This window comes from Prionailurus viverrinus, chromosome E1 (assembly GCF_022837055.1).
Source record: "Prionailurus viverrinus isolate Anna chromosome E1, UM_Priviv_1.0, whole genome shotgun sequence".
NCBI lineage: Eukaryota > Metazoa > Chordata > Mammalia > Carnivora > Felidae > Prionailurus > Prionailurus viverrinus.
In genome coordinates this window covers 27,861,906-27,888,493 of record NC_062574.1, presented here as the reverse complement: position 1 = coordinate 27,888,493, position 26,588 = coordinate 27,861,906, and the positions used below count along the sequence as shown (strand labels likewise).

Genomic DNA, 26,588 nt, shown 5'->3' with positions numbered 1-26,588 from the left:
ATCTTATGCTTCAGTCCCCATCTTTTAACCAGAAACCCCTTTTACCCTCTAACAATGAAATAACATTCCAACAGTTATTCAAATAAATACTTTTATCTCTGTCCTGTATATTGTGTGGGATTTCCTCCAAATTTCATATTCATGATAATATGAGGCTGAGATTTTTCAGAATTATATCACTTTTTGCCAGAAAGATCTGGTGGTAGAGTGGAGTAATACATCAACACCCCCACATAGTGTTTCATATGTGTGCTCAGCTTTAGAGCACAAATTGTGCTTCTGTCTTATTTCTTCCTGACCCAAACTGTGTAGTTCAGCCATATGTTAAGCTTCATCTTAGCTGGGGCCATGAGCCAAGTGATTCTTTGGTTTAGTTTGTTGTTTAAAAAGATCTCTTGAGATGCAGATATGAAATATAAAATTTTATTTTTACCTAGAAATTAGAGGAAAATTTTCACCCTGAATATTTAATGCCTACTTGATTTTAGGATTTTTAATAAACATGTAAATGCTTCTGAAAAGCTCATTTACTTTTTAATAATTTTCTCAGAAAATTCAGATGTATTGGGTATCTTTTTGGACATATTGTGATATGACGTGATTTAGATAATTTTTCAGAAGGTTAGCTAATTTTTATTGAATCAAAAAGAATGATTTTTTTTTTAAAAGTTTTTTTTTTTTTTTTTTCAACGTTTATTTATTTTTGGGACAGAGAGAGACAGAGCATGAACGGGGGAGGGGCAGAGAGAGAGGGAGACACAGAATCGGAAACAGGCTCCAGGCTCTGAGCCATCAGCCCAGAGCCTGACGCGGGGCTCGAACTCACGGACCGCGAGATCGTGACCTGGCTGAAGTCGGACGCTTAACCGACTGCGCCACCCAGGCGCCCCAAAAAGAATGATTTTTTAACAAGACAGGTTAAAATACACCATACCTCTCTTTATATATATATATATATATATATATTTTTATATATATATATATATATATATATACACACACACACGTATGTATATATACATATATATGTATATGTACATGTATATATACATATATGTACACACACATATATGTATGTGTACATGTATTTATGTGTATGTATTTTATGTATTTATGTGTATATGTATTTATATGTACATATAAAAATAAAAGTAAAAAGTATACTTATATATACTTTTATACTTATAAAGTAAAAAGTATATATACATATACTTAAAAAATAAAAATAAAAGTAAAAAAATATATAGACACATATATGTACACACACATATGTATACATATATATACATATGTGTGTGTACATATATGTGTCTATATATATATGTATTTTTTTTTTTTACTTTTATTTTTATTTTTTTAAGTAATCTCAGTACCCAAAGTGGGCCTCTAACTCATGACTCAGAGGTCAAGAATCCCATGCTCAGGGGGCTGGGTGGCTCAGTTGGTTAAGTGTCTGACTTAGCTCAGGTCACGATCTCACGGTTTATGGGTTTGAGCCCTGCATTGGGCTCTGTGTTGACAACTCAGAGCCTGGAGCCTGCTTCGGATTCGGTGTCTCTCTCTCTCTCTGCCCCTCCCCCACTCATGCTCTGTTTCTCTCGGTCTTTTTTTTTTTTTTTTTTTTAATTTTATTTTTTAAAATTTACATCCAAATTAGTTAGCATATAGTGAAACAATGATTTCAGGGGTAGATTCCTTAGTGCCCCTTAACCCATTTAGCCCATCCCCCCTCCCACAACCCCTCCAGTAACCCTCAGTTTGTTCTCCATATTTATGAGTCTCTTCTGTTTTGTCCCCCTCCCTGTTTTTATATTAGTTTTGTTTCCCTTCCCTTATGTTCATCTGTTTTGTCTCTTAAAGTCCTTATATGAGTGAAGCCATATGATTTTTGTCTTTCTCTGACTGACTAATTTCAATTAGCATAATACCCTCCAGTTCCATCCATGTAGTTGCAAATGGCAAGATTTCATTCTTTTTGATTGCCGAGTAATACTTCATTGTATATATATACCACATCTTCTTTATCCATTCATCCGTCGATGGACATTTGGGCTCTTTCCATACTTTGGCTATTGTCAATAGTGCTGCTATAAACGTGGGGGTGCATGTGTCCCTTTGAAACAGCACACCTGTATCCCTTGGATAAATGCCTAGTAGTGCAATTGCTGGGTCATAGGGTAGTTCTATTTTTAGTTTTTTGAGGAACTTCCATACTGTTTTCCAGAGTGGCTGCACCAGCCTGCATTGCCACCAGCAATGCAAAAGAGATCCTCTTTCTCCACATCCTTGCCAACATCTGTTGTTGCCTGAGTTGTTCATGACAGGTGTGAGGTGGTATCTCATTGTGGTTTTGATTTGTATTTTCCCGATGATGAGTGATGTGGAGCATTTTTTCATGTGTCAGTTGGCCATCTGGATGTCTTCCTTGAAGAAGTGTGTATTCATGTCTTTTGCCCATTTCTTCACCGGATTGTTTGTTTTTTGGGTGTTGAGTTTGATAAGTTCTTTCTAGATTTTGGATACTAACCCTTTATCTGATATATCATTTGCAAATATCTTCTCCCTTTCTGTCGGTTGCCTTTTAGTTTTGCTGATTGTTTCCTTCACTGTGCAGAAGCTTTTTATTTTGATGAGGTCCCAAGAGTTCATTTTTGCTTTTGTGTCCCTTGCCTCCTGAGACGTATTGAGTAAGAAGTTGCTGTGGGCAAGATCAAAGAGGTTTTTGCCTGCTTTCTCCTCGAGGATTTTGATGGCTTCTTGTCTTACGTTTAGGTCTTTCATCCATTTTGAGTTTCTTTTTGTGTATGGTGTAAGAAAGTGGTCCAGGTTCATTCTTCTGCATGTTGCTGTTCAGTTTTCCCAGCACCACTTGCTGAAGAGACCATCTTTATTCCATTGGATTCTTTCCTGCTTTGTCAAAGATTAGTTGGCCATACGTTTGTGGGTCAATTTCTGGGTTCTCTATTCTGTTCCATTGATCTGAGTGTCTGTTCTTATGCCATCTTTTGGTCTTTCGAAAATAAATAAATGTTTTAAAAAATTGAAAAAAGAATCCCATGCTGTACCAACTGAGCCAGCCAGATGCCCCAATTTTTCTGTTATATTTTGTATTAAAGTTAGAATTATCAACTCTAAAGCATTGTAAAACCTTATAATCTCAGTCCCTGATGCCATTCTTATATTACATATTACTCAGCAATTATTTCTTTTTTTTTTTTTTTAATTTTTTTTTCAACATTTATTTATTTTTTGGGACAGAGAGAGACAGAGCATGAACGGGGGAGGGGCAGAGAGAGAGGGAGACACAGAATCAGAAGCAGGTTCCAGGCTCTGAGCCATCAGCCCAGAGCCCGACGCGGGGCTCGAACTCACAGACCGCGAGATCGTGACCTGGCTGAAGTCGGACGCTTAACCGACTGCGCCACCCAGGCGCCCCATCAATTATTTCATTTTTGTATACAGTTGCAGTTACAGAGTATATGACATTTTGGATTCTGCCATTTTTGTCCTAAAAGTACAAACCTAAGACATTAAGCTAATGGACTGTGATCTCTGATTGCTTCTCTTTTGAATTGTGCCTGTGTGGAGGGGCAATTTCAAAATTTGAAGAGTAACAGATCATAAACCAAGATGTCCTTTTTGAATTTTCTTTGAAAACAAATTGGACTTTGCTTGCATCTTGGTCAGGGAGTGGCCTTCTGTGGCTTCCTCTGCCGTGGGCTGTGTGGCCTAGCGTCCCTGTCTCTACCACCTGTGATCACACACCAAGGCCCGTAAGGGATTGGTGCCAAAGTTTCCATCAGCCTACAAGCAACAGCATGGCAATCATCCTCTCCAGTGGCTCGCTCGTGGCCACCCATGACTAATACTGGTGCCTCCAGGGTTCCACTTCCAGTAACAGGTCCTGCATAAGTGCAGAGTATCCTGGGGAAGCCATCCCTTACCACCCTGGTCTCCCCAAGGCTGACTTGGGTCAGTGGTAAGCAAGCTTCTTTTTTCAGGAAGTCTACTCTCCTGTTCATGGCTACAGTGTTGGAATCTCCAGGCCTCCAATGGCACGATCACCTGTGACTTGGCTCTGGAAACCATGAGGAAGCAGCCTGGTGGCCAGCCTGGCAAAGCCAACACAGCCCTGAGTGGCCACTACCAGCCACTAGGCTTTAGGAGACCCTAAGCTCATATCACAACCCCTACCCATCTTTCCCCTCCTCATAGACTAGGTAGGCTGCAGCAAGCAGAAGCAGTTGGGTTCTTTTATATCAAAACGGCAAAACACCAAAAAGGAAGTTGAGAGAACCCCACTCTTTACTTTCTAAGCCACACGCAAGGCATCTTGACATACCTTGTAACCTTGTGCCTTGCACCAAGTGGAAAATAAACTCCAAGCAGCCAATAAAAAAAAAAAGAAAGAAAAATCAACATTATATTGTATGGAAATTAATGAACCTTTTAACTCTGAGAGTTTGTGATCTTTCTCTGTTAGAAACTGCTATTTGTGCAGTTTTATCCATTTTTAAAAATTGTGGTAAATCTACCTGGCTCAGTCAGTAGAGCATGCCAGTCTTGATTTTGGGGTTGTGAGTTCAAGCCCCATGTTGGACGCAGAGCTTACTTAAAAAAATTTTTTTAATAAAATTGTGGTAAATTGTACATATGATAAAATTCATCATTTTTTTCATTTAAGTGTACGGTTTAGTGACATGAAGTACACTCACATTATTGTGCAGTCATCACCACCATCCATCTCCATAGCTTTTCCTTCTTCCCCAACTGAAACTCTTCCCATTAAACACTGACTCCCTATTCTTCCCTCCCATCAGCTTGTGGCAACCACTATTCTACATTCTGTCTATGAATTTGACTACTCTAGGCACCTCATATAAGTAAAATGATACAATATTTGTCCTATTATGACTGGCCTTTTTTCACATAGCATAGTTTTCAATGTTCATCATAACACGTGACAAGAATTACTTTCCTTTTTAAGACTAAATAATACTCCATTATGCATGGAAACCACTTTTTATGTTTCCATTCATCTGTCAGACACTTGGGTTGCTTCTATCTTTTGTCTATTGTGAATAAGTTATATCAGTTTTAAAGTGATTTTAAAAGGAACTTTAAAAGTTTTTGCTTAGGGCACCTGGCTGGCTCAGTCTGTAGAGCCGTGCTTCTTGATCTTGGGGTCATGAGTTTGAGTCCCAAGTTGGGCATAGAGAGCTTACTTAATTAAAAAATTTTTTAAATAAGGGGCGCCTGGGTGGCGCAGTCGGTTGAGCGTCCGACTTCAGCCAGGTCACGATCTCACGGTCCGTGGGTTCGAGCCCCGCGTCGGGCTCTGGGCTGATGGCTCAGAGCCTGGAGCCTGTTTCCGATTCTGTGTCTCCCTCTCTCTCTGCCCCTCCGCCGTTCATGCTCTGTCTCTCTCTGTCCCAAAAATAAATAAATGTTGAAAAAAAAAATTAAAAAAAAAAAAAGTTTAAAAAAAATTTTTTAAATAATAAAATAAAAGCTTTTCTTGTATTTGTTTGCTGTTACAATATTTGAGCAAAGTTAATAAGAACTTAGAATTTTATTTCTAACTACTTTCAGCTTTTAGTTTTATATTACTTTGCATAGTACATGATAAAATTCTACCTAAACAGGGGTGTCTGGGTGGCTCAGTCAGTTAAGTGTCCGACCTCAGCTCAGGTCATGATCTCATGGTCTGTGGGTTTGAATTCCGCGTCAGGCTCTGTGCTGAAGCTCAGAGCCTGGAGGCTGTTTCAGGTGCTTCAGATTCTGTGTCTCCCTCTCTCTCTGCCCCTCCCCTGCTTTCTCTCTCTCTCTCAAAAATAAACACTAAAAAATTTTTTGAATTCTGCCTAAACAGACCTTGTTCTTGTCATGACAGTGATTCTTCTGGACGTAATCATTTTGAAAGAATGTGTCTTCCTTGCTTATTTGTATTAGTATGAGTATGTATTCCTCATTTATATCCCAAGAAATTGTCTTAATACTTCTATCGTAACAAAAAATACATGATGACTGCAAAAAGTTGGAAAAGTATAAACAAAAAAACTCCTTTTATCCTGTAATAACAGCTTAACTTTTTGACTGTGGTCTTCTACTAATTTTCCTGTCTATGTGTATTTACATACTTACTCATAAAGGTGGGATCATACAGCATAACTTTTACTTAATATATTATTAATGTTTTCCCATCTAATTAAATATTTTCTTCCAGATTATTTTCTTAAACATCAATGGTATTTTGTCACATCGAAAATTATTTGAATTAGTCATTGGACTTTTAGATTACTTAAAATTCCACTTAGGTAAACAAGTCTATTATTATATAAAATAATTATTATGTGCATACATATAGCTATTGATTAAAGGGAGTACTTTTGATATTTCTTTGCTTTCTACTTTCTGTGTCCTTAGAGAACAAAGCAATAGAATTGTAGGAAAAAACTAAATTTAAATTATTAAATCAGTCATCTGAACTAATTAATTAAGATCATGTATTTGTGTATATTTATTCTTTTTCTCTAAGCAGGTTGGCAACATTGTGCAAATCACCAAGCCAGAAGGAATCTACAGTACTGTTTCAAATCACAGTCAGTATCATTTGATTAGAGTGGGATTTTGGTGTTGGTGGGCAGTAATTATCTGAAGAGAGCATTTACAAATTGTTTCTGTTAACTCCTGTAGGCAGCAAGCATATTTGAGGACAGCTTTTGATGCTTAGAACATTATCCCCAAAATAGTAGTATATATGCAGAATATTCTAGTCACAATTGGACTGAAATTTATTCTTAAGAACAGAGGAAATACTTATTTGTAGGCTAGTGTGTTCCATGCCATATGTAATGTCAGGATATTAAAAAATTTTTAAGTGAAAGTTGTTAAAAGATTTTCCAAGAAAAAATACTAACACTACTCATTTTAGTCTGTAGATATTATAGATCTATCATAGCCACCAAATATATCCTACTTTAAAATGTTAATTTTCCTATAATTTAAAATCATAGAACACACTCTTTTTGGCTGAAATATGCATATTTATCAGTAGTGTTGAGCCAAATATATTCTTGGCGTCTCATTTTTAAGGACAAAAACAGAAATAGAGATTCTGAAATTGAATCATCGATTTAGTCTTTGTACTGCCTAGGTGCATTTAAAATATCCTAACTGGAGGGGCACCTGGGTGGTTCAATTGGTTAAGCATCTAACTTTAGTTCAGGTCATGATCTCGCAGTTCGTGGGTTCAAGCCCTGCATAAGGCTCTGTGCTTACAGCTCAGAGTCTGGAGCCTGCTTCTGATTCTGTCTCCCTCTGTCTCTGCCTCTCCCCTACTCATGTGTGCTCTTTCTCTTTGTCTCTCTCTCTCTCTCTCTCAAAAATAAATAAAACACTAAAATTTAAAGTAAAGTATCCTAACTGGAAAATTTTATTTAGTTGTGAAAATAATTTGTAAAGCACCTAAGTAATTAATACCTGTTACTTCCTTTTACCTCTTCCAATAGAGCCACCATAAAGTTTGTTAGGATTGTCTTTTAGGGACACTTGGGTGGCTCAGTTGGTTAAGCATCCCACCCGCTCAGGTTATAATCTCGTGGTTCATGAGTTCGAGCCCTGCATCAGACTCTGTGCTGATAGTTCAGAGCCTGGAGCTTGCTTCAGATTCTGTGTCTCCCTCTCTCTCTGCCCCTCCCCTGCTCACGCTCTGTCTCTCTCTCTCTAAAAAATAAACATAAATAAATAAAAGGATTGTCTTTTAGAGTATATGTTTATAATGCACTGAAATTTGTATGTATGTGTGTATATATGTATATATGTATAAATAAATACACGCATACATATAAAAAATACTCTAGATATAAAATACTTTAGTACAGCTCTGGTTTGGACACGTACTCATGAGGTTTAACTTCTTCATTCACAGTGGTTGGTAACTTCTGTCTCAGTAAAGTAGCTCTCTTATCAATTAAAAATATTTGGAAGACCAGTTGTTATTTTAGATGTTCTTAAAGCATACTTGTATATTTTTTCATCTTCCAGCCTCAGGGATTTAGAGATGCTGTTGTTGCTCCTGCATGTTCTTGGCAAACAGAAGGTTCATTGAATACCCGGAAACGGTCACGAGAATGAGAAGAAGAACAGGAATCCAAAGACTAATCTTAAAGTATACATATGTATTGATGCTGTAAGATGTAATGTATACAAAGTAGTAGACTCATTATAAAATGTAAACACACACTATGGGATGTTTGAATCAAGAGCATAGGAACCGAATGTGAAAAACATTTAATTAGTATGATTCTCTGAATTTTTCAAAAGCAGTTTTACAATTATATTTTGCCCCATTTTCTTTTTTAGTAACATTCAGCAGAAATGATACAGGTATTGTATTTTTGCAGATGTGGAAAGCTGATCTCATGTGGCCAGTGTGAATTTACCATTCAGACTGTTTTTTCCTCTTTTGCTAATTGCGTAGAAAACCCTTGGAAGAAGATATTTTTTTCACATTCCTATTTTGTTCTCCTCTTTAAGTGTAGTTTTCATAATTCTTAAAAATGACTTGTTTTTATTATTGTAATTAAAAGCCAGCACCATGAGTCAGCATATTATTGTATTCAGTTTTAATGGTAGGATATAAACTTTACATGACCAGTGTGATTTTAGTCACCCCAATCCTAAAATTTAACCCATTTGTGTATTTTTTTAATGTTATTTTATAATGTTAAGGGAAGGACTTTGGAGCTGTTACCCTATCTAGAAATTGTCTATAACATACATCTTCCAGAATAGTCAAGTTGATAAATTTACAGTTATTTATCTCTATATTTTTGAAACACGGTGTGATCCATTCTAGAATTCTAGATGTATTGACATTTTCCTTTGAATAATCTTAACACTGTTTGAATGAGTTAAAAATTTGGATTCTTGAATGGTTTTAAAATCATCTAAAAGTGTTTTGGCACCTGATTCTTTTTAGTACTTCTCAATTCATTCACAAAATTTACTCTGGTTCCCAATGGAAGAAAATTATTTAAATAATTGAATATTATATACTGTGACAACCATGGTCTCCACATTTTAGAGGCAATTGGTATTTCCTCCTCTCCCAGAGTGAATACTAAATTTATAAAGTTTTAAAAAACACAGTTATTCTGTAATTGATTATTCATAGAATAACTAGGGTTTGCCAGGACTTTTTTGAGAATGAAATTAGACACTGCTAACAATCACATCAGGACACTGGACATAAACCAGGACCATCCCAGGCAAATCGGGCATATGGTCGTCCTAATTATAGAAGACTAATTTCAAATGACTATTTGAGTGTAGGATGACTGATTATAATTATTTTTGAGGTCTTTAAGGCATATATTTTTATTAATGCAGTCATTATAAAAAATTACCCATCATTTTATATTCTCTATGCTCCAATCACAAAATCAAGACAGGGGGTTATTAGTGATAAATATCAGTGTTACTAGGGAGCAGAACTATAGGAATCTCATTTTGTAAAGCATCATAACACTGTAAAGAACTATAGAACCCAGGATATAGACAAAGCCACGTGTATTTCTTTTTGGTTGTAACTTTTTTGTGTGTGTGCAACTCTTTATAAATAAACTTTATGTAAATATCCTTTCAAAGTTGTTTTTGCTAAAAAGATCACTGTTCTTCTAGTTATAATATACTTAAATCTTAGTCTGTTTGGGCCACAATAACAAAATGCCATAAACTTAAGCAACAGAATTCTCTCACAGATTTAGAGGCTGGTAGTCCAAGATCAGTGTGCCCGGATATCTGGTTCTGGTGAAGCTTCTCTTCCTTGGTTGTAGACAACCATCTACTTACTGAGTGCTCACAGGACCTTTCCTTGGTGAATGTGCATGGAGAGAGAGATCTTTTTCTCTTCATCTTCTTTTTTTTTATTTTTAATTAATATCTATATTTTTTTTTAACTTGTTTTATTTTTTATTTTTTAAAATTTACACCCAAATTAGTTAGCATATAGTGAAACAATGATTTCAGGAGTAGATTCCTTAGTGCCCCTTACCCATTTAGCCCATCCCCCCTCCCACAACCCCTCCAGTAACCCTCAGTTTGTTCTCCATATTTATGAGTCTCTTCTGTTTTGTCCCGCCCCCCGGTTTTTATATTATTTTTGTTTCCCTTCCCTTATGTTCATCTGTTTTGTCTCTTAAAGTCCTCATGAGTGAAGTCATGATTTTTGTCTTTCTCTGACTAATTTCACTTAGCATAATACCCTCCAGTTCCATCCATGTAGTTGCAAATGGCAAGATTTCATTCTTATTGATTGCCAAGTAATACTTCATTGTATATATATACACCACGTCATCTTTATCCATTCATCCATCGATCGGACATTTGGGCTCTTTCCATACTTTGGCTATTGTCAATAGTGCTGCTATAAACATGGGGGTGCATGTGTCCCTTTGAAACAGCACATCTGTATCCCTTGGATAAATGCCTAGTAGTATAATTGCTGGGTCGTAGGGTAGTTCTATTTTTAGTTTTTTGAGGAACCTCCATACTGTTTTCCAGAGTGGCTGCGCCAGCTTGCATTCCCAACTCTCTTCATCTTCTTATAAGCCCACCAGTCCTATCAGATTAGGACTTCACCTGTATGGCCTCATTTAACATTAGTTGCCTTCCCAAAGCTCCAAATATAGTCACACAGAGGTCTGGGCTTTGACACATTAATTTTGGGATGACGACTCGGTCTGTAGAAATCTAGGAAATTTAAAATATGTACACGTAAAATTTTTTAAAAAATTTTTACCTGCTTTTTAAAGAGCCTAATATGGGGGCAGCTGGGTGGCTCAGTTGGCTGAGCATCCAACTTTAGCTCAGGTCATGATCTCACAGTCTGTGAGTTCGTGCCCTGTGCTGGGCTTTGCTGACAGCTCAGAGCCTGGAGCCTGCTTTGGATTCCGTCTGTCTGTCTGTCTGTCTCTCTCTCTCTCTGTCCCTCCCCCGCTCATTCTTTGTCTCTCTCTGTCAAAAATAAATAAGTATTTAAAAAAAAATTTAAAGAGCCTAATATACACTCATGTGTTCCACATAATTTTTCTATGATAGTTTTTAATGGTTGTGCATAATTTTAAAGTTCTTTTTGGAGTTTTACTACTGTAGTTTTAGAGTTATAAACAATGCTTCTAATAAGCATACAAGTTCCTTTTTTAAAGAAATTGAAATTATGGGGGTGCCTGAGTGGTTCAGTCGGTTAAGTGTCTGACTCATGGTTTCAGCTCAGGTCATGATCTCTCAGTTCGTGCGTTTAAAGAGCCCCCCATGGGACACTGACAGTGTCACGCCTGTTTGGGATTCTCTCTCTGCCCTCTCCCCCTGCTCGCTCTCTCTCTCTCTCTGACTCAAAAATAAATGAATAAACATTTTAAAAAAAGAAATTGAAATTAGGATTTGAATTAATTTTTCATTGCTGCTGTAAAAAATTACCACAGGTTAAGTCCTTAAAAGAACACAGATTTATTATTTTACAGTTCTGGAAGCTGTAATCAGTTTCACAGGGCTAAAACCAAGGTGTCAGCAAGCCTGCGTTCCTTCTGGAGGGTCTAAGGAAAATCGATTTTCTTGCCTTTTCTAGCTTCTAGAGGCTGCCTGCATTCTTTGGCTCATAGCCCATCTTCAAAGACAGCAGTGTAGCATCTTCCAATCTCTCTGTTTCCAGTCTGTCTCAATTGCCTTTTTCCAACTCTGTGTCCTGCCTTCCTTTTATAAGGACACTTGTGATTACATTTAGAGCCCAGTCAGATAATCCAGGATAATTTCCCTATCTCAAGACCCTTAATCACATCTGCAAAGTCCCTTTTGGCATGTAAATTAGCATTCACAAATTTTAGAATTAGGTTGTAAATGTTTTGGGGGAGCCATTATTCAGCCTCTCACTTCATCTGGTAACATTCAAGAAATAATGGTCCTTGGGTGATAAACACACTGAAGTTTGAAAAGCACGGAGACAGACATTGCCATTTTTTAACTGTTTTCATAGTCATTCCCATGGGAATGAAGGATATATAATATATGTACATATATATTATATATAAATTATATATTTACATATATTTATATATAATTATATTTATAATATATTTATATATTATATATAATATATATTAATATATTCAATATATTATATATTAATATATATTTATACTATATTCATATATAAATATATAATTTATATATAAATATATAATCAATATATAAAAGGATATAAAAAGATAGTTCCTGTTAGGATGTCCTTGGAACCACAGTAGAGGGGATGGCCATCTTGCCAGCGCAACCCAACGAAAAGCCCCTAGCGGGGCACCAGAAAGAATTGAAGGTCAACCAATCACTAAGCGACGGCATGACCTGCCACGAAAAAGGCCCACCTGGACCTAAACCTGGAACCTCTGCAGCTTAAAAACTCCACCCCACCCCACCACACCCAGGCTCCACTTCCCTGACTCCTCTCTCTCTCTCTCCCTGAGTCCCAGAACCTCGCCCGAGACCTTAGTTCCCAATAAAGCCTTTGACTGCTAAAATTTTTTAGCTTCTGACTCTTATCTTTACCCTGCCTTACACCTGACCCTAACAGTTCCTTAGCTTTTTGAAAGCTTTTTTTTAAAGACTATTATTCTTTCTTAATTATAAAATATACAGAAGTATAAAATTTTCCCCCGGTCTTTTCTGTTTTAACTCATGATGTGATAGAATATCTATCATTCCACAATTTATATGTGTATTTGCCACCCAATGCTACCAGTAAATTAGTTAAAAGTCTCACCATCCATCTTTCATTTTGAGGTTAGGCAGTGTGGTAAATCCAAAAGATTGTATATTGCCTTTTACTCTTTTTATTTTGATTTTTTTTTTTAAGTCTCTTTATTTTGAGAGAGAGAGAGAGCAGGTGAGCAGGGGAGGGGCAGAGAGAGAGAGAGAGAGAATCCCAAGCAGGCTTTGCACTCATGGTGCAAGAGATCATGTCCTGAGCTGGAATCCAGAGTCAGACACTCAATGGACTGAGCCACCCAGGTGCTCCGGCTTTTACTCCATTTAAATGCCATTGCTTTGATCACTCTTTCTGGTAATTCATATATACACATTGATATATTTGCACACACACATACAAAACATTTATTTCCAAAATATTTGTTAAGGCAATTCCATGTTTTGCAATGCCCTGGCCACAGTTAGTACAACACAGGCCATTAATAGTCTACTTTAAAAAGTACTCATTCTGGGGAAAGTAAAAAAATAGTAGCAACTCAGAATTTGTTCTTTTTTGAGAAACTTTTTCCATGCTAATGGACTTGGAAAATAAATTTTATTTCAAAAAAGTTATTAAAGGTATAAAATATAATAAGGTATAGAATTAAAAGCTCAGACACCCTAACTCATGACTTTTGTTGTTTTGTTTTCAGGATAGAAGCTTAACATTTCAATGCAATGATTATAGACTTTTATTGCTAGAGGAAACCATAGAGATAATCCCAGTAATATCTTTAATTCATAAATCTGCAATATTTCAAAGATGGAGTAGGTTTTTTCTAAATTAATTCTTTCCTGATTTTATAACAATTTATCCTTTTTTAAAGTATCTTTTTCCCAAAGTATTATAACTTTTAGCTTGAATTTGCATAGTGCCTTATGATTTTGAAACACCTTTACATAATTTAATTTGATCCTCACAGCAACTCTGTAAGGTAGATGGGATAGGATGGTTTTTCTGTTTTAATTCCTTCTTCTATTCATCCAAAGCCTTAACACATGTACACATTTAACAACTACTTGTTGAATGAATAAGTATTTCAAATAAAATTTAGAATAAATTCTGTTTTTCTAGGGCGCCTGGGTGGACTGAGCCAGCCAGGCACACTCAATTTTTTTTTACTTTTAAAAATTGTGATAAAATAGATATAAAATTTGCTATTTTAATCATTTTTAAGTGTGCAATTCAATGACATTAACTGCATGCACAGTGTTGTATAGTCATCCCTATTTCTAAAACTTTTTATCACCCAAACAGAAACTCTGTACCCTTGAAGCAATAATTTTCCATTCCACACACTGCCTCCCCCCAAGCTCCTGGTAATCTCTAATCTACTCCATTTCTAATTTGCCTATTGTATGCATTTTATTTTTATTTTTTATTAATTTATGTATTTTTATTTGAGAGAGAGGTGGGGTGAGGGAAAGAGGAAAGAGACAGAAAGAGTATTAATTAGGCTCCATGCTCAGCATGAACCCTGACTCAGGGCTTGATCCCATGACCCTGGGATCACAACCTGAGCTGAAATCAAGAGTTGGTGGCTCAACTGACTGAGCTATCCAGGCATCCCTGTATTTTATATAAGTGGAATCATGCAACATTTTGCCTTTTATGCCTGGTTTAGTTCACTTGGCATAATGTTTTCAAGGTTCATCCATGTTGTAGCATGTGTAATAACTTCATTTTTATGGCTGAACAATATTCTATTGTATGTATATACCACATTTTGTTTATTCATTCAACTCTTGATGGACATTTGGGTTATTTCTAATAGTGATTGAATGGTTTATAAATTTATACGAGTTAACACTTTTTGTTTTATTGACTTTTATTGCTTATCAAGTTTGGGACAGTTGATTTGTCTTTGGAATATTTTCAAACTATTCCTACTAGCTTAAATTCTAACCCTAATAAATTTAACTTTCATTTCTTAGATCAACTATTTTTATTTTCTAATTTCTGTTTTTGTTGTTAATGTTCCTACTAAAATGTTTACATCTAGTTACCAGTGATAAGTTATAGTGTGGTAGAGAAAACATAGGCCGAGAGTCAGAAGACCTGCATTCTAATTTCATCTGAGACATTAATAAGCTGTATCAATATTGGCACCTTTATTTTCTTATGCCTTTCTCTTATTTATAAAACAAGACAGGTCTAAATGATGGTAAATTCATTGTTGGATATTTTGTGGTTTCTCCTTTTGTAGAGGCATTATTAAAATTCACTTAAATGAGCAATATTAAAAATATGAAAAATACTGACATTTGCACATTTTTTTAATTTTCAAAATCAATAATACTAAGATTTTTATTCTAATACACTGCATTTCAGTTTTGAGACATAATGTTGAAATGTTCTATTGCTTTAAAAAAAAACATGGAGTTGCAGAAGAGAGGCTGGCTGTTCATAATATGTATTTTTAGTTAACGTCAGTGCCTAAATTTACTGTTACTGTTAAAAATTTACAGAACATTTTGCTCCCTCAGAAATGATTTTGGCATAAAACATGTTGACAAGAGTTTGTGTATTTTTGACCATGGTGTAATCCTTTGTTTTCAGATTTAGTTCACCATTGACATTGGCCTTTCTGTGCTTCAACTATGCATGTGACTCCCATTATCCATTTGACAATCGTTATGTATAGAAGATGTGAATTTTTATTTTTTTATTATTAAAAAAAATTTTAGTGCTTATTTTTGAGAGATAGAGAGACAGAGACAGAGTGTGAGTGGGGGAGGGGCAGAGAGACAGAGGGAGACACAGAATCTAAGGCAGGCTCTATCTAGACTCTGAGTTGTCAGCACTGAGTCCCACACATGCTTCAACCTCACAAACTGCAAGATCATGACCTGAGCCAAAGTTGGAGGCTTAACCAACTGAGCCACCCAGGCGCACTGAAGATGTGCGTTTTTAAACACCGTTACTCTGATAATGATTTTATGTGTAGCCTGTTTTATGAGAATATAAAACTTGGGTTCTCTAAGAAGGGCTTGAGGGGTGTCTGGATGGTTCAAACTGTTAAGCATCCAACTCTTGATTTTGCTCAGATCATGATCTTGCAGTTCGTTAGTTCAGTCCTCGTATTGGGCTCTGTGCTGATGGTGGGGAGCCTGCTTGAGATTCTCTCTGTCTCTCTACCACTCCAGCACTTGTGCAAAGAATAAATAAAAACTTAAAAAAAAAAAAAAAAGAAGGGCTTGAGAACTCATGGAAACATGTCCTACCAATTTTAAAATTTAAAAATTAATACAGATAAAAGTAGCAAAGAGAATTTGTATTAAGAAGTCATATAAGCCAAGGCAAAGAGAAAAACATAATTGATTACATAAACTTTTGGTCTAATGATAAGAAGTATACCAGTTCTTTAAGAGAAAAAAATGTTTTTCTGGAGTTTTTGTGTTTTTTTTTTTTTGTAATTTACATCCAAATTAGTTACCATATAATGACTTTAGGAGTAGAATCCAGTGATCCATCTCCTACATATAACACCCACTACTCATCCCAACAAGTGTCCTCCTTAATGCTCCTTGCCCATTTAGCCCACCTCGCTCACCCAGAACCCCTCCAACAACCCTCAGTTTGTTCTCTGTATTTAAGAGTCTCTTATGTTTTGTCCCCCTCCCTGTTTTTATATTATTTTTGTTTTCCTTCCCTTATGTTCATCTGTGTTGCATCTTAAATTACACATATGAGTGAAGTCATATGATACTTGTCTTTCTCTGACTAATTTTGCTTAGCTTAATACACTCTAGTTACATCCACACTGTTGCAAATGGCAAGATTTCATTCTTTTTGATTGCCAAGTAATACTCCATTGTATATGTATACCACATCTTTATCCATTCATCAGTCAATGGACATTTGGGCTCTTTCCATACTTTGGCTATTGTCAATAGCGCTGCTATAGATTAGGGTGCATGTGCCCCTTCAAAACAGCATACCTGTATCCTCCGGATAATTATCTAGTAGTGCAATTGTTGTGCTGTAGGGTGCTTCTATTTTTAATCATTTTTTTAATGTTTATTTATTTTTGAGAGGGGGGAGGGGCACAGAGATGGGGAGAGACAGAATCCCAAGCAGGCTCTGTATTGACACTGGCACAGATAGAGTCCTGTGTCGGAATCCATGCTGAGCATGGAGCCTGCTTACGATTCTCTCCTTTCACTCTGCCCCTCTCCCCTGTTCATGTGTCTCTCTCTATATAAAATAAATTAAAATAAAATAAAATAAAATAAAATAAAATAAAATAAAATCTTGTGCAAATATTACTTTAAAAATTAATTGAAAAACAGAAAAGAAAGACGAGGGTCACCTGGGTGGCTCAGTCGGTTAAACTTTAACTCTTGGTTTTGGCTCAGGTCATGGTCTCATGGATTTGTGAGTTCGAGCCACATATTGGGGCTCTGTGCTGACAGAGTGGAGCCTGCTTGGGATTCTCTTTCTGCCTCTTCCCCACCCTTTCCCCACTTTCATGAGCTCTCTCTCTCTCCCAAAATAAATAAACTTTAAAAAATGACATCTTGTAGTGTGATACTACATTTTTCTTGTTCTTTTTTTTATAGGTGAGGTTGGACATCCATCTTTTCATCTACTTTAATGTTACTCCTTTTTTTTTTAAGTTTATTTATTTTTGAGAGAGAGAGAGAGAAGGGGAGGGGTAGAGACAGAGAGAGAGAGAGAATCCCCAAGCAGGCTCCGCATTGTCAGCACAGCGCCCGACACAGAGCTAGTACCCACGAACTGTGAGATCATGACCTAAGCCGAAGTCAAGAGTTGGACACTTGTCTGACTGAGCCACCCAGATGCCCCTTTTTTTTTTTTTTTAAAGTAAGCTCTATGCCCAACGTGGGGCTTGAACTCAAGACCTAGAGATCAAGAGTTGCATGCTCTACCAAATGAGCCAGCCAGGTGCCCATAGTTACTCTATTTCTTTTTCTATGAAGTGGCTGTTCATATTTTTTGTCCATTTTTCTATTGCGTGGTTGGTCTTATGAGTCAGCAAGAGTTCTTTTTTTTTTTTTTTAATGTTTATTTAATTTTGAGAGAGACAGAGACAGAATGCGAGTGGGTTAGAGGCAGGGAGAGAGGGAGACACAGAATATGAAGCAGGCTCCAGGCTCCGAGCTGTCAGCACACAGCCCGACACGGGGCTTGAACCCATGAACTGCAAGACCATGACCTGAGCTGAAGTCGGACACTCAACCGACTGAGCCACCCAAGCACCCCAGAAATATGATTTTTATATAGTCATTTTTTACCATTATTTTGTTTCTGAGTGTTCTAATTAGAAACTCTTACTCCATGATTATTAAATGCTCCAATTTTTACTTTCCATTTGGAATTTATTTGTATGTTAGCTGTGGCCTTGGGTCCTGAATTTGACAGAGGATTTCTGATTATGGGGCATTAAATGATATCTTAGAAGGCAGTTTTATGAAAAATGCCAGTGTATTCTATCTTATGACAGCCAAACTCTAAAGGCAAGTTCTATAGAGGACAGTTAGTAGAATATAGTAGTAGTTTGGCTAATGCATTTTTCTTTGTGAATTTTGGGTTTTCTTGATTTGTTTATATTTATTAATATTTGTATGTATTATTTATTTATAAACACTCTATACCCAACATAGGGCTCCAACTCAAGACCCTGAGATCAAGTCACATGCTCCATTGGCTGAGCCAGCCGGGTGCCCCTTGATTCATTTATCTTTAACAAGTATTTTTTTCCATGGGTAATATGTTGGTTAGATTAGAAAACGGCAGATAAGGAATTATTTAAAATTGATGAAAAGGATACTTATATGTATATGCAATCCCGATTTTTCTTCTCAGCTCCAGATTGGTATAACCAACCATCAACCTGACATCTTGACTTACTTGTGTAATAAATATTTCAAGCTTAACTCCCCAAATCACCTCCCAAAAGAAGTATATCCTTTATTTCAGTATGTACCACCATCCATCCAGTTTTGTTCAAACCAAAAATTGAAGATACTTGATTTCTTTAATATCCTCAATCCCACATTCCATAACAGCAAGTCCTTTCACTTATACACAAAATATATCTTAAATATAATCCTTCCATTGCCATTTACTATCCATACTGTAAGCCAGTCTTTTCTCACATGGATAACAGCAATAGCCTCCCAATTAGTCTCCCTACTTTCACATACCTCCCCTATAATCTATTTTCTACAGTAGCAGCTAGAGGGATCTTTTATTTATTTATTTGTTTTTTAATTTTTTTATCATTTATTTATTTTTGAGAGACAGAAAGTGAGCAGAGGAGGGGCAGAGAGAGAGGGAGACAGAGTCTGAAGCAGGCTCCAGGCTCTGAGCTGTCCACACAGAGCCCTATGCAGGCTCGAACTCATGAAACACGAGATCATGACCTGAGCCGAAGCCAAACACCTAACCGGCTGAGCCAGCCAGGTGCCCCCAGAGGGATCTTTTAGAAAGATAGGTATACCACTTCACGTTACTTCTCTACTTACAACTGTCCAGTGTCTTCCTGTTGCGCTTAGAATAAAAGCCAAAAATTTTTTTTTTAATTTACATCCAAATTAGTTAGCATATAGTGCAACAATGATTTCAGGAGTAGATTCCTTAGTGCCCCTTACCCACTTAGCCCATACCCCCTCCCACACCCCCTCCCACATCCCCTCTCACACTCCCTCCCACACTCCCTCCCACACCCCCTCCTGTAACCCTCAGTTTGTTCTCCATATTTATGAGTCTCTTCTGTTTTGTCCCCCTCCCTGTTTTTATATTAGTTTTGTTTCCCTTCCCTTATGTTCATCTGTTTGTCTCTTAAAGTTCTCATATGAGTGAAGTCATATGGTTTTTGTCTTTCTCTGACTGACTAATTTCACTTAGCGTAATGACCTCCGGTTCCATCCACATAGTTGCAAATAGCAAGACTTAGTTCTTTTTGATTGCCGAGCAATAATCCATTGTACATATATACCACATCTTCTTTATCTATTCATCCACTGATGGACATTTGGGCTCTTTCCATACTTTGACTATTGTCAATAGTGCTGCTATAAATATGGGGGTGCATGTGTCCCTTCGAAACAGCACATCTGTATCCCGTGGATAAATGCCTAGTAGTGCAATTGCTGGGTTGTAGGGTAGTTCTATTTTTAGTTTTTTTGAGGAGCTTCCATACTGTTTTCCAGAGTGGCTGCAGCAGTTAGCCTTCCCAAAAAACCAAACTCTTTACTGAGGCTCTACATGACCTGACTTTTGCTATTCTTCCCATGCTCATATGATATCATCTGCTACTTTGCTTTGAGACTTCAGTCATACGGAACTTTGTTCTTCAAGTATACACAAGTTCATTCCTGATTTAGAATCTTTATACCAGTTTTTCTGGGTTTTCATGTGGTTCACTCCTTGTTTTTCCAGATTAGCTCAGATTTTACCTTCCTGTAGAGGCCTTCCCTGACCATCCTACACAATGTTGACCTCTCTTCTCCTATCTCTGTCACAATAGTCTAATTTTATTCATTGCATTTACCACTATCTGAAGGCATTGTTGTTGGGTTTTGTTGTTGTTGTTGTTATTTTGCTCAGTAGGCTTCATGCAAAGGCATTGTTTATTGATCTATTATCTAATTCTCCTACTGGACTGTAAGCCCCATGAAAGCAGGGACCTTACTCACTAGAACAATATCTATCCCTGGCACAAAACTGTCTTTCAAATATTTAATGAAAATGGAAGTGAAAAATTTTATAGACTTGGCTATGCTTTCAAGGGTGCCTGGAGTTGCTTAATCAAGATAAAGTACACTATGGAGGAAGAAGCAGTTTATGAACTTACTAAAAACTGGACCTCTCATCATTCCTTTCCTTTTCTAATCTGACTTTTATATTCACTTGTTCACTATTCTACCAAAATTGTATTCTCCAAAGTTCAATAAAATTGATTGAGTTACAGGCCTTTTACTTTACAATCCTCATCCTTTAAGCAACATTTGACACTTTGAAACTCTCTTCCCTTAGCATCTCTGATAAGACCATCCTGCTCCTCTCCCTGATTTGGAGACCCCTTTAATGTACACTCACAGGGAGTGTTTTGATAATCAACATACATGTCTCCTTAATTCCTTTTGTATAGTTGTTCACCATTTTCCTTTTGTATAGTTGTGTTTCCCATTCTTCAATGTATGCAGTCTTAGTGGGACTGTAAATTCTGGTGTCTTGCCCCCTCATTAGTGAAATGAAGGCAGCGAACTCAAGCCAAGCCAATCATGTTCCTGCCCCTGCACCTTGAAACTTGAGTGGAATACCAGGACTGGGAAAAAAGTGATTGAAATGCATTTATTTTAGCAGTAATAATTGGAGGAGATAGTTGAGTAGTTTCTACTAACTAGATAGCTGAAGTGACCCTATTTCTCCTACTTTATTAGCCCTCTCATAAATTGTTTCTTTGTTTAAATCATCCAAAATTGGCTTCTGTTTATAATAAAAGAATACCTTAAGATGGCCACTTTTCCCTCCAACCTTGGAAGAATTATCCTATTTGCTTGTTGCAATTGTCATGTTAATCCTTTTTTGTATCCCAAATCAACATTAAGTTTAATCACTCATGCTCCAAACCCACTGCAGTCAATTTTCAATTTACTGTGTCATAATTCTATCAAATTAAAAAAAATTTTTTTAATGTTTATTTATTTTTTAGAGAGACAGGGCATGAATCGGAGAAGGGCAGAGAAAGAGAGAGAAGGAAACACAGAATCTGAAGCAGGCTCCAGGCTCTGAGCTGTCAGCACAGATCCCAATAAAGGGCTGGAACTCACGAGCCATGAGATCATGACCTGAGACAAAGTTGGACACCTAACTGACTGAGCCACACAGGCACCCCTATCAAATATTTAATGTATATAAGACAAATATAATTAATGTATATTTAATGTATAAAAGGCTGGCTCAGTTGCTGGAGCATGTGACTCTTGATCTCAAGGGTTGTGAGTTTGAACTTCACATCGAGTGTAGAGATTACTAAAAAAATAAAATATTAAAAAAAACACCAACCCTGTTTTTCCCAAAACTGGTTCTCTTTTTTCTACTTCCCTTCTCTATCTTTTTTTTTAAGTCTATTTATTTTGAGAGGAGGAAGGGGCTGTGCAAGAGGGAGAGAGAGAATCCCAAGCAGACTCCAAGCTGTCAGTGTGGAGTCCAACACAGGGCTTGATCTCACTAACTGTAAGAGCATGACCTGAGCCTAAATCAAGAGTCAGATGCGTAATCTACTGAGCCACCCAGCTGTCCCAACTTCTCTTTTTTAAAATTTGTTTTTATTTATTTAAAACTTATTTATTTTTGAGAGAGAGAAAACAGGAGCAGGGGAGGGGCAGAGAGAGAGGAAGAGAGAGAATCCCAAGCAGCCTCCGCCTGTCAGTACAGGGCTTGATTCAGGGCTTGATCCTGCAAACCCTGAGATCATGCGAAATCAATAATTGGATGCTTAGCCAACTGAGCCATCCAGGCACCGCTGCTTCTCTCTCTCTCTCTCTCTTGTAATTTCATCTCATTTATTTTAATTCTGGTATAGTTAATGTACAGTGTTGTATTAGTTTCACATGTACAATGTACTGATTCAATATAGTGATTCATATATCACCCAGTGCTCATCATAAGTGCATTCCTTAATCCCCATCACCTGTTTCACCCACCCCCCTACCCATCTCCCCTCTGATAACCACCAGTTTGTTCTCTATTTCACTTCTCTTAATTTCAGAATCTTTCTCAAAGATCTACTCTCATAATCACTACACATCAGTTGCCAAATTATTAATTCTATAAGAGGTACACTCAAGTGTAAGTGAGTTGTATTCTAAGAACTTGAAATTTAGAGAACTAAGTTTGTCTTCAGAGTTAAACTATAAAATCTTCAAGACCCTTACTAATAGTAGCTAACGTTTATTGTATGATTACCATATGCCAGGGACTATGCTAAGTTCTTTACATGTATTATTGTAAAATAGCCCATTCAGCAACTTTGTTACGGGGTAGGTATTTTTAGCCTCACATAAGTTGCATCTATTAGGATCCTTCAGTTGTAAATAATGGAAACTCACTGGCGATTTAAACCAAAAAGAATTCATTGGAACGACATAAAAAACTTACAGAAATGATAGGAAGGCAGAGGAAACCAGCTTGGAAATGCATGATCTAGTTAATTCCAGAGCACCACATAGCAAAGACCATGAGAGTGGTCTCACGGTAGAAGTCCCACTGAGATGTATGAACTATCACTCTTCTTCTATCCTTGTTTCTTGCTCAAGATTCAAAGTCTGGGGAGAGAGCATTCTGTTGACTTAATTTAGGTCAGTGTCTGACCCCAGAATGTAATAGAATCTGTGAGAAAATCACTAGAATTATCTTTAGCTTGTGTAAGAGGAGGCCAGGAATCCTATCCAAACTACATAAAATGGAGAAGTAACTCCCTCAAAGAGATTGAGATGCTGCTAGGAAAGTGTTATAGCTGCTGGGCAACCAAAAACAAGGAATGCACATTGTAAATTAAAGCTTGCTCAAGGTAATACCATTAGGAAACAGCCTATCAGAAATTCAAAGTGTAACTCCAGAGCCTATGCTTTTGGGGATGATTTTACCTCCCAGGGGACATTTGGCAGTGTGGAGATACTCATCACAACTGTTGGGACAGGTGCCATTGGCATTTACCAGGTAAATGTCAAAGTGTGCTGCTAAACGTCCTAAAATATATACTACAGCTTTCCAATAAAGAATTATTTGGCCCCAAACGTCAATAATGCTAAGGTTGGTAACTCTAACCTGAGAAAATATGGCATGGGGCCATATTCTTAAAATGTGTCATTGAGAAGTCTTAATAAACAACACAGTATGGTAGAAAAGGGAAGGTCAAAATGGAGCAAACTTCTGTATAAATACTCAAGCCCTATTCAAAAGGTTGAGGATCCTTCTTAGATTGGTCTTGATACCTTATCCTTATTTTAGAAATGGCTGCATCAGGCTATCCCAGTCTGATGCTATTAAATATTTGAAACATAGTGAACTCTTATCTGATTCTCTGCCTATCAGTTCTCAACCTGTTGATAAATTGGGTCCCAGTCACTTTAGTTACAGCCAGATCAATGCAAATGTCTGGTTTCAATATAAGTAATATTCTCATTGTAAATTTGTATGTTATTTTGATTTTTATACACCAGTTTCTTGTGAGATTTGTTAATTAATATTCCTCCATGTTGTTAAGGTTGAAACACTCACACTTCTGAGCCTCCAAGTTCAAACTGCTATATTTTGTCATAAATTTAGGCAGATAATTGTCAGGATGGTAGTTTTAGAACATTCTTTGACACTCCTCTCATCAGGAGGTAGGATGTATTTTGTCCCTTTCTCTTGAATCTGAATGGGCCTATTACTGCTTTGACCAATAGTGTACCACAGAAGTGATGCTATTAACTTATGACAGGAGATTATAAAAGGCTATGCACCTTCTGTCATACTCACTGGAACACTCACTCTTGGAAACCTGAGCCACCATGTAAAAAGTCAAACTACTCTAAGGCCATCAAGTTAGACACATTTTGTGTAGGCATTCATAGGCCCAGCTGAGCACCCAGTTAACAGCCAGCTTCAACTTCCAGTTTGGAAACATAGTCAAATTAGTATCTTGAAAACAATGTACATATTAGTAATTTTTTACTCAATTTTTCCCATATAAAGGAAAAAAGTATATGTGAGTGAGTCCTCTTGGACATCTAGCCCATTTGAACCTTCAGATGACTTTATCCCCAACCAACTGCTATCTGACTGCAACCTCATGAGACCTACAAGTGAGAACCACCTAGCCGAGCCCAGTCAACCTACAGAGCTGTGGAATACTATAAAATGGTTTTTGTTTTAGCCACCAAGTTTTGAGGTAGTTTGTTATGCAGCAACAGATATCCAGAATAGCCTCTTGAGAGTCTCCCTGGGTAGGGTGTCAGATCTTTCCAATTTGTGTCTTCAGGTGCCTTCTTAGAATTTCATATTTTCCTGTACAGTGTCTTTTAGCTTCCTCTGTTCCTTTTCATTCCCACTGACATCATTCTCTTCTGTGTTCTCATTCTTTCCCATTGCCCCACTGATCTTTAAGCCTTCAATTTCTCTTTTTCAATCTACCCTGCACTTATCTGAAAGAATATTTATATATTAAATTTTCTTAGAACATGGTTTTTATCATGTTTCTTTCAAATTCAGTATTTTTGCCAAAACTGGGAACAAATTCCTTCTCCCAAAACAGCTTAGATTTAATCTTGACCTTTTGCCTATGTCCATAGGCTTTATACATTAAAGACTCATGAAATTATTGGCATATATTTCCAGAGATACAAAGTTCCAAAATTTTATATGAGAATTTAAAAAGGTATTTGAAAAATAATTTTATACACGAAGGACCCAAGTTTATTTTGCATACATATTTTGATTTGCCTTTGTGCAAATAACTGCAATGTATTGTGCTGTTATTTAGGTAGATGGAGGTTCATCAAATCTTAATAGTCCTCAACATGCAGGATTACTAAAAACCACGTGTGCTATACTGGTGCCAGATATGTCATTTATAGATCACTCTTTCATAAGGCAACAAACGGCTTCATATGCCCAAATCGTTTCCTTTCTGGAGAAGATACATTATGTCAGCATGGTTACCATGTGTGGTAATTGATAATGTCTGTGCCACATGGCTTACTTCTACCCTTGTCCAACACAGCTATTCTACCACCTATGATTACCATATGTTACAGCACTCTAGGTTAATGGAATCATTTCCATCTTCCCTTCTAGTCACAAATGTCATTGTGGCTCAATTCCATCAGATCCACACTCCACAAAGAATAAAGTGTTCAGAACACTGAGCATAGAAGACACCTTTGTGAAGTTTTCATATTTAGTTGCCTGCTTCATTTTTATTTTAAAAAGCAGTTGGATTTTTTTGATGAATGTTCCAGAGTGAGTAATGGGCATCTGCTGACTAAAATAGAACATGATCAATATCACTCTCAATTATTGCATGTATTTACTCTAAGTAAATATAAAAAGGGAATTAGAAATTAGATGATGATAATAAAGATAGACTTACTACTATAAAGCACTTTTTAGTTTCTGTAAAGTGAAAACTTGTAGCAAAATATTGAAGTGGATTTTTTTGTAATAGAGTCCATTCATTTTTGAAGAACCATTAATTACAGAAGGAATACACCACGTTAGCCATTTTTAATACATTCATCAGAAATTACCACGAACCCCTGCCCTCTTCCTCTTTCATAAGCATGTCATAAGAAATTCACAAATAATTTTGCTTCCTCAAAAAGCTATACTAGATAAAAACAAAGATTGTTATCAGTAGTGGTTAAAACACTAAGAAAAAAGAGTCTGTGTGGGGAACTTCTTTGCTTGTTAAAACCAATGAAATAGTGCATATAGGCCTATTATTACCTGATGTGAATATTGACTTTGACAGTTTTGGACTGTTGCAGCTATATGACCATATTAGCTAGCAAATAAGTAGTAAAAATTAATATAGCAGTCATATTTTTGGCAGCAAATGGAGATTATTTTAAAGTTATTGAGGGGTGCTTGGATGGCTCAGTTGGTTAAGCATCTGACTTCAGCTCAGGTCACGATCTCACGGTTTGTGAGTTCGAGCCCCATGTTGAGTTCTGTGCTGACAGCTGGGAGCCTGGAGCCTGCTTCAGATACTGTGTCTCCTCTCTGCCCCTCCCCAACTTGTGCTCTGTCTCTCTATGTCTCTCAAAAAATA

The 26,588-nt window shown here is 36.8% G+C and overlaps 1 protein-coding gene across 1 annotated transcript in view; it reads left to right on the top strand.

The window, feature by feature from the left end:
- The window catches only part of RAD51C (RAD51 paralog C), a 38,912-nt gene extending 29,270 nt beyond the window's left edge, over positions 1–9,642 (top strand). Inside the window, exons 8-9 of the mRNA XM_047833119.1 lie at positions 6,542–6,602; positions 8,047–9,642. Coding sequence (XP_047689075.1) covers positions 6,542–6,602; positions 8,047–8,136 — 151 coding nt within the window. The 3' untranslated portion in view covers positions 8,137–9,642. The remainder of the gene's footprint in view (positions 1–6,541; positions 6,603–8,046) is intronic.
- The last annotated feature ends 16,946 nt before the right edge of the window (positions 9,643–26,588 follow it).